General features: G+C 33.0%; 1 protein-coding gene across 4 annotated transcripts in view; it reads left to right on the top strand.

Annotated features, from left to right (window-relative positions):
* Nucleotides 1–9,016, top strand: part of TTC6 (tetratricopeptide repeat domain 6) — a 228,133-nt gene that overhangs the window by 140,981 nt on the left and 78,136 nt on the right. For 3 of the 4 annotated variants that reach the window (XM_009211439.4, XM_017961138.3, XM_021941153.2), the window contains 3 exons: nt 5,196–5,285; nt 6,958–7,032; nt 8,071–8,450. In XM_009211439.4, coding sequence (XP_009209703.3) covers nt 5,196–5,285; nt 6,958–7,032; nt 8,071–8,450 — 545 coding nt within the window. Of the gene's footprint in view, nt 1–5,195; nt 5,286–6,957; nt 7,033–8,070; nt 8,451–9,016 lie in introns of those variants that run through there. The other variant, XM_031668173.1, reaches the window with a different exon arrangement.

Raw genomic sequence — 9,016 nt, 5'->3', positions numbered from 1 at the left:
CCAGAACTGGCATTGACTCTTTCTTCAAAGACTCCTGGTTCTGATGAATGGGAAATGATATTTAGATGCACAGATCTATGTGCTCATATTTTTAAAAAGCAAATTTAACTTATTTTTTTTGTTTGATGCTGCCTTTTTAATTTTCACCTGTTATTCCTTTTCTTAAACTTGTATTTTTCAGTTGTTCTTTTTAAAATAAAATTCAGTAGTCTGGATATAATATACTCATGATTTTACATTTTCATGGTTATTTAAAAATATCTGGCATGTATTTAAACACATCAAAAGTCAATCAGAATCTATATCCTTTCTATGAAGGATTAAGACTTTAAAATGTTTCACTTTACTCCCATCTGCCATCTGCCACATTTGAGACCATTAAATATTTTTGTTCCTGATAATTTCAATGTTCACTCTGTGCATCAACAATTACATAGATTTAGCTGTTTTTCTGACTTAATTTTCTTTCCACAATTTCTTGTCTTATATCATTTCCTTTCGTCTAATCATTTTTGTTTTCCTTATTATATTTTTGACTAATTCTTTCCAGAAAGGTTTGTGGGTGGTAAATTTTGGAGTACTTGTATTTGTGGATGTATATTTATTTTCCTGTGCCTCTTGCATTCCAATTTGATGTGGCATAAAATTCTATTTTTCTAATTACTTGCCAGGCAGCATCCAGTGTTGATAATAAGTATTCAGACACTGTAGTTCTCATTCATCCCACTTGGAACTTCTTGGTCTTGTTTAAAATGAAGACGTGAGTCTTTTTACATGTCATTTTTTCATTCATTCATCAGATAAATACATGCCAGTCACCTCTATGTTTGAGTCACTGTTCTAGAGGCTGGAGCTGCAGCAATGAAAATTCAAGGTCACTAATTTCATGGAGCTTACACATTTTGGTGTGAGGTACAGATACAGTAAACATGTACAGTGGATTCTTGTCATTTGTGGTAGTTATGTTCCATAAAGTCACCTCAAGCACTGAATTACTTGATATTGAACTGTTGCCCTTAGGGGAAGTAGAAGGCGAGGGTCCTGTGAGCCTCTGGTTTTCATCAGCTGATCAATACATAACCTTGCTTTATGAGGTTTTCTATTTAAAGACACCTTATTTAATATATATTGTTGATTCATTACCACTGAAGTCATAGCCGACAGCACTATAACTCACGCCTGAAAGAAGCTTATGTAACACATTTATTTTCTCTGTAATGTACATTGCAGGCTTCTTGCACTTAGGAACGCTAGCCAGCACTTCAGCACTATACTGGGGACCATTTTAAAGAGCAAAATCACAAATCAAAAGCACAAAAATGTGAAAAACACGACACTAAATAGGCCATGAAAAGGAAACTTCTTTACAGTACGAGAGCTAAAACAAGAAGGCAGAATGACATTTTGTTCAACCTCAGCTGGGTGTTTAAATCTGCCACTGTGGTGTAGATTTGTCTATATTTTTCTGTAATATTGTCAATTTTTACTTTATATATTTTGGGGCCATGTTATTAGATGCATACAAATGAAGAATTGTTAAACATTCTTTGTGAGTCAAAACTTTCAGTAATGAACTGAGCTACTTTATTTTAGTAAACACTTTTACCTTAGAGTCTATCTTTATTATTAATGCATTGATAACAATTTTCCTTTATTAAATATTTGTTCCCTTACACATAACCTTTCTGTATTCTTATATTTTAGATGTGTCTTTTGTAAACAACATGTGATTAGAGGAAAACAATTAAATAGATTTGGATTTTTTTTTTGTTTTTTAATTGGGCCTATTTAAAATTTATGTCCACTTTTCATTGTTATTTTTATTTTCTTACCCATTGTATGCTTAATTTTTGCCAATTATTTGGGTGTATTGTGTTTTATCATTTCTGTTGTAAAAGTTATATATAATTGATTCTTGAACAATGTGAGGGTTGGGGGTGCCAATCCTTGCACCGTTGAAAGTTCATGTGTAGCTTTCAACTTTCCAAAAACTTAACTACAAATAGCTTATTGTTTACTGGAAGCATTACTGATAAACAGTCAATTAACACATATTTTATATGTTATATGTATTATGTACTGCATTCTTACAATGAAGTAAGCTAGAAAAAAGAAAATGGTATTAAGAAGATTATAAGGAAGAGAAAATATATTTACTGTTAGTTAAGTGGAAGTAGATGATCATAAAGGTCTTCACTTTGTTGTCTTTATACTTATTAGGCTGAGGCAGAGGAAGAAGAGAGGTTGTTTTTGCTGTTACAGGGGTAGCAGAGGCAGAAGGAAATCTGTAAATAAGTAGATTTTCTGAACCCATGAAGTTCAAACCCATGTTATTCAAGGGTCAACGGTATGTTTTTCTTATTCCTGTGGCAGTTTCCCTAGAATATGCATCTTTAACTTATTGATATCTAATATACATTAATACCTTTATACTCCTCCAGGAAAATACAGTGACTTCAGAATCCTTTGATTCCGTTTACCCTTTCTTGACTTATGCTCTTACTTTGATCCTTAGCTTTTAAAGTCCAAACTAAATTTTCATTTTATGTAATATACCTTAAATTTTACCCATATATTTATCTCTTTTTTTTTTGCTTTTCTTTTTTTTCCTCGCATCTCAGACACTTATATCTGGAATCATTTTACCCTCTGCTTAAATTGTATCCTATAGAATTTCTTTTAAGAGGAGGGGTAGAAGGTCTGCAGTTGGTGAAATCCCTGGTTTTTCTTAGTTTCAAAATGTCTTCGTATTGTTTCATTCTTGAGGAATATTTTATCTGAGTATAATATATTGGCAGATGTTTTAACACAATAGTGATGTTCCATTATTTTCTGGCATTCATTATTGCTGTTGAGAAGTAAGTCTTAAATGTAAAGACTTTGAAGCTAGTGCATTTTCTGCTTCTACTAAACCTGGCCGGTCTTAAGTTTTTCATTTGCATTTCCTATAGTTTCACTATGATGTGTCTAGGTGTATATTTCTTTTTATTTATCACATATTGAAATCCTTTGAGTTTGTAGTTGACATCTTTCATTAGCTATGGAAAATTTTTAGTAATCTCTATCCATTCTCTATTTCATTTTCTAGGATTTTAATCACATGTATTAGGTACCTTTTTTTTTTCTCTCTTGTGCTTGGTATTGGATTCTGGACAGTTTCTTCTAACCTATATTATCGGTGAGGTCCACGAATTTCTCTCTTTAGTTGTGTATAATATACTGTTAAACTTGTTTTTTATATGGTTCTTTTTAGTATTTCTATTTTTCCTTAAATCTGTTATGTTATGGTGTTTCGTTTGTTTGTATACCTGTCTGTCTTTACATGTTTGCTTATCATTGTATTTAAAACATGATTTTAAGGAAACATTTGAGACTTAGAATGGCATTATGGCATTTTCTTGCTCCAAAGGACATTTTTGTTAGAACCTGAGGTCTTTACCATTTAGAAACAGCTTTAATCTAAAGTTGAGGCTTTAGTTTCTCTGACTACCCTCGTGATAGAGCCCAGACTGAAAGTCCACAAAAAAGTTGATTATTTCCACCCACTTTTAATCTGAGGATGTACCCCTGTGGTATTCCAGTTTATATATAATTGGGATGTGTTATCAGGCTCCACATCTCAGGTAGATTCTGGACTTTGATTTTTGTCACCCTTGCCCCATGAAATTGCCAAATCTGCAACTCAGAGTTATAGTTGTTTTGGCAAACATTCTGAGAACAAAGCATCTTTGAATAGTAGGCTTACTTTTTCTGGTCCTTGTTTTTTTCTCAGATTTTGGCTCATCTTTTCATTTTGCTAGCTCTCTGATGGTTTGACCGTTGTTTTTCAAATTGTATGTAGCTCTCAGTTGTCCTCAGCAGAGTTCCTAATGTTACATAATTAGAAGCAGAAGTCATTATTGACTTTTAAAGAAACTGTTTCCATTTCTCTTTGCATCCCAGCTTTTATTGCATGCATACCAATTTCAACAATATCTTTGAGGTAGAGTAGGGGGACTTTTTTTTTTCCATTGGATATCACATAAGCAACATTGTAAGTGCCCTCTCAAGATACCTTAGTTTGGGCATTATTTTGACAGTTTCCAAGGCTCCAGCATATAGGTTCCTTTTTTAAAACAAGTAACCATTGATTGTTAATAAGTTCCGAAGTTTTGATATCTATGAAGCATGGTACTAAGGTTGTTGTCCTTATTGTTGTTAAAAGCATTCTTTTAAATATGTAATATCTGCTATTCCATCATATTTCAATATCTTGTGTAAGCATATGACAAAATGGTTTGAAAATACCTGGTATACCATGTAGTTTGTTTTTAAAGAATAATGATGAAAGTGACCAGTATCTTTCTATTATGTCCAGTAATTATCTTACCATACATTGTACTATCACTACTTTCTGAAAATATAACTTGAGAGGATTTTTAGCAAAAATTCAATGCTTAGTGATTCCTAAGTTACCCATAGCCTTCTCCATTGTCAGTAATAATTACATATTTTAAAAATCTGACTTTTTGTTCAATAAATATTAAAAAAATTTTAATGTTAGTGTTCGAGACCTAACAATTTCAAAAAACAAAGTAGTAGTATGATTTAATTAATCATTAATCCACCTGGCTGTCAAATTTAGGTCTTCTAGGTTTCTGCATATCCAAACCACTGATTACAAGATAGAGAAGTAGCACATTTAATAATAACATTAATTATTGTGGCAGTTTACTCTTACAACAATAAATATATCTACATACTTAACCGATAGACTTCAAAGCATAAAGCACTTAAGGCAAATTTCATTCCAGTTTACATTTAGAATGATTGCTTGTATTTAAAAATGAATATTCATATGTTGACAAGCAAACTAGATAATGTTTTGTTCATAATCCTAATATTAATATGCTACATAAATTCAGTGTTAACCAGTGAGATCATAGGATCATCGATCACTCCTAAGATTAAGGATGTCAGAAATAATGTAGAAGTAACCATTTTGCTAAATGCCAACACTGAAGCCAAATTGCAGGTTTTAGCCAAATACTATGGCTGTAGCTGGACTTTGATGCATCTCTGGTGTTTTCTAGAATTACACTACTTTCATATGTTTTCTCTTTTGTTAATAATGTTGTACTGTGAAGTAACAGTCATCGTAGGCTTTTAAAAAGTATTGCAAAACATAATTTAAAATTGTTATCTTTTTATCACAGAGTGTTCAAGCAAGCAGACTTTTAACTGATAAATTTTCATATAAAAGCAGTGCCATTACTTTTCGTCGACATAGCAGAACAAATTTTTGGGTATGTACAATTTTTGTTCTTAATTAAGATTGTTTAGTATATCTGCCTACAGTCCAGATATTAATTATGGTAATTCCAGAAATTATTTCTTGGGTCCGGGCATGGTGGCTCATGCCTGTAAATCCCAGCATTTTGGGAGTCTGAGGTGGGCAGATCATTTGAGGCCAGGAGTTCGAGACCAGCCTGGCCAATATGGTGAAACCCCATCTCTAGTAAAAAAACGAAAAAATTAGCTGGATGTGGTGGCATGTGCCTGTATCTCAGCTACTTAGGAGGCTGAGGTGGGAAGATGGCTTGAGCATGGGAGATCAAGGGCAACAGGGGGAGACTGTCTCAAAAAAAATTTTTTTTTTTCTTGGTACTTCCTCATTCTGGGAAATGGCTCAGACCATTCAGTGCTATCTTTACTGAAGATACATTTCTACTTTCTCAAATATGCTGTTTTTATGACTGTTAGAAGATGTTATTCACTAAACAATAGCAGGATATTTGTTGTGAGTTTTTCTAACATTTCTAGTTTTTTCAGTCATTCTTGCATAGGTCTTCAATATCAAAGGAACATGTATATGAGTCTTTGACTAAATGGAGAAACTGTTTGTGGCCATGAAACACAGTAAGACTGATCACTTTAAATGGTGATCAGATGCATAGTCATGACTTTTAGTATAACTAACTGCAGTGTATCCAATGACCTGACCTTTATGGGGTACAATTAGGACATGGTTTTATTTTTCTCTCACTAGTGCCTAATATAGTCCTTTTTTTTTTTTTTTTTTTGAGACAAAATCTCACTCTGTCTACCAGGCTTGAGTACAGTGGTAAAATTGTGGCTTACTGCAGCCTGGACCTCCCGGGCTCAAGTGATTCTCCCACCTCAGCCTCTTGAGTATCTGGTACTACAAGTGCACACTACTATATACAGCTAGTTTTTTTTATTTTTTTTATTTTTTTAGAAATGGGGTCTCACTATGTTGCCCAGACTGGTCTCAAAATTCCTAGGCTTAAGTGATCCTCCTGCCTCAGCCTCCCAAACTGTTGGGATTGCAGGTGTAAGCCACTGGATCTGGCCTAGATATTTCTTTATTACTGTTTGCATCATTATTATGCTTAAGGATATGGAACGTGCCATTTTCTTTGTATTTTGCACTCTAGTTTAGTAGAGCTTTCCAACTCTTAATATAATAACACCAGTCTGGGTGTTGTTATAGTAAGTGGTAACACTTGCGTGGTTTCCTAAACTATAAGGTTGAGATTGCTCATGATTAGAGGAGACTGTCCAGGGGCTCCCACTAAAGCAGCCCCAGGGTGAAGGGGATTCATGGCTTAGCGTATCTGTCATACATTCACACATACCAGTGCCACCTACACCAGCTGGGTAGCTTTGCACTGTCCTACCTTGTACATAGCAGGTACTTGGTGTTTGTTATATCAAGTTGAATTTTAAAAAAACAAGATAGTTTTTATTATTATACACTCTTCTACATTAATAGATAGATTTTAAGTTCTCTTCCTCTGTATAAAGTCAGTGACTTCAAACTCAGTATCTGTATTTTAATTAGTATTTCTGAATTTCATTAATTTACCTAAACAGTTATTAGCCAAGGGTTATATATTTTAGCTTACCAAATAGTATTTGTGGCTAATGTATATTTTTCATTTGATTATTTCACAGTGTTTCTTATCAAGAAAATCTGCATCATTTGAAAATATCCAAAAATGGTTTGGTGCACAACCTACACAACTAAGGGTATTATAATTTTATAGTTTTTACTCTCTAGAAGAAACATGTGTATTCCTAGGAATAATAATCACCTTATGGTTTTTTTTTAAAGCATATACTTCTATATTATATTCTCTAGTCTAATTACATATTGAGTTTTATATAGTTTCTTGAGATGGGGGAGTACAGTAAGTTGCAGATGGTCAATATCTCTATTGTACTTTAGTATATATCTTAAAGTATGTAACTGGCTAGTATGAAATTATTATGTTTGAAATTTGGGCCAAAATTCACTATACAGAAATACATCTCTGTAACAAATTATTTATTAGCAAATGAAATGCATTTAATTTATTGATGATGGCTCAATAGGCAGGAAATCCTATATCAAAGGATTTAAAGTAGTTTATCTTTTGTAAGTAATGAGTATTAGAGTTTCAGGTATTAATACATAATTATTAAAATTACAATTATTAATATATCAAATAATACTATTATTAAAAATTAAGTGGATTCTCTAATGATTAGATAAAATAAATACTGTAATAGGTTGTGATTTTATTACTTCCTATTATAAATATAGAATTGAAAGTTATTGTGGAGAATATTTGAATGGTACTGTGTAGAAATTCAGTGCTGTTAAAGCGCTTTTGAAAGAAAACCCAAATTGATTTTTATGGAATAAGGCATTTTAACAGCTTTTGCCCATTCTACTAGTTTTTTTGCATTAAATATAAAAGTACAACATGTAATTTATTTGGATATCTAGAGAGCATTCTCTTTCGATTAAAATATAGAAAATCATAATGCTATCTAATTTATAGTGTTGTTTACATATACTTAATTAAACATCCTATGACCAACCAAATTATTGTACTTTGCTTGAACTAACCCACTATTAACTTTATCAGCTGACTTGAATAATTTTAAAAATACTGATTTTTAAACTTTTAAATTAAGTGACCAAACCACATTAATAGTAATTGTAACAGAATTAATTAATTTTGAATGCATAGCAACTAAATTGATTTTACACTTTTTCTACCTCTTTGCTTGCTTACTAAGCAAGTAAAATCTGCTGTAGACTTGAGGAAGGAGGATATCATAGCTCCTTTGGAAATCAAGAATGATATGCAAAGCAGTATAAAAGAGGTTATGTTTCAGAAAACAAAGGAATTGAAACGTCAGCTCCAGCTCACTAAGCAAAATAAAACTGAGGAACCCATCCCTGTGGAAAAAAATATAGATGACATCTTGGATAACATGTGCGAAAAACACAGTTTGAGAAATCTCTCTTTGACTCTCATTGAAGCATCTAAAAAAGCTGGCATTAGTTACATTGTTTATCCCAAGAAAAAGAAGATGAAATGGAAGAAAAGATTGAAACAACAAAAACTTATATTCGTGTATCAAGAGTTATCCAAGCCTCCAAAATCCCTTGAAAGGTCTTGTTTAAGTGATTTCTTTTTATAGTTTAAGAAATATATTGTGGTTTTGACCTCAATTTTATAATCTCACCTCATGAAGTTATTATTTTATTCTGCACTGAAAATATGAACCCTTCACTTTTTGAAAGACAAACCTCTGGCTGGGTGAGGTGGCTCACGCCTGTAATCCCAGCACTTTGGGAGGCCAAGGCGGGTGGATCATCTGAAGTCAGGAGTTCAAGACCAGCCTGGCCAACACGGTGAAACCCCTCTCTACTAAAAACACAAAAATTAGCTGGGCATGGTGGTGTGTGCCTGTAGTCCAAGCTACTCAGGAGGCTGAGAAGAGGTTGAACCCAGGAGGCGGAGGTTGCAGTGAGCCGAGATCAGGCCACTGCACTCCAGCATGGATGACAGAGTGAAACTCTGTCTTAAAAAAATAAAGAAAGACAAACCCTCATTAAAAAATATATGGATATTTCATAGTATAAGTATGTGAATGATTCAAATGATAATTTAAATAGGGGATTGATTTAAGGACATGAGGTAAGACTAAATCAATTTGATAGCTAACTGAAATCTTC

The sequence above is a fragment of the Papio anubis genome, chromosome 7 (genome assembly GCF_008728515.1).
Source record: "Papio anubis isolate 15944 chromosome 7, Panubis1.0, whole genome shotgun sequence".
In the NCBI taxonomy this organism is placed as follows: Eukaryota; Metazoa; Chordata; class Mammalia; order Primates; family Cercopithecidae; genus Papio; species Papio anubis.
The sequence above is the reverse complement of the archived record's forward strand: the minus strand, read 5'-3'. Positions and strand labels throughout refer to the sequence as shown.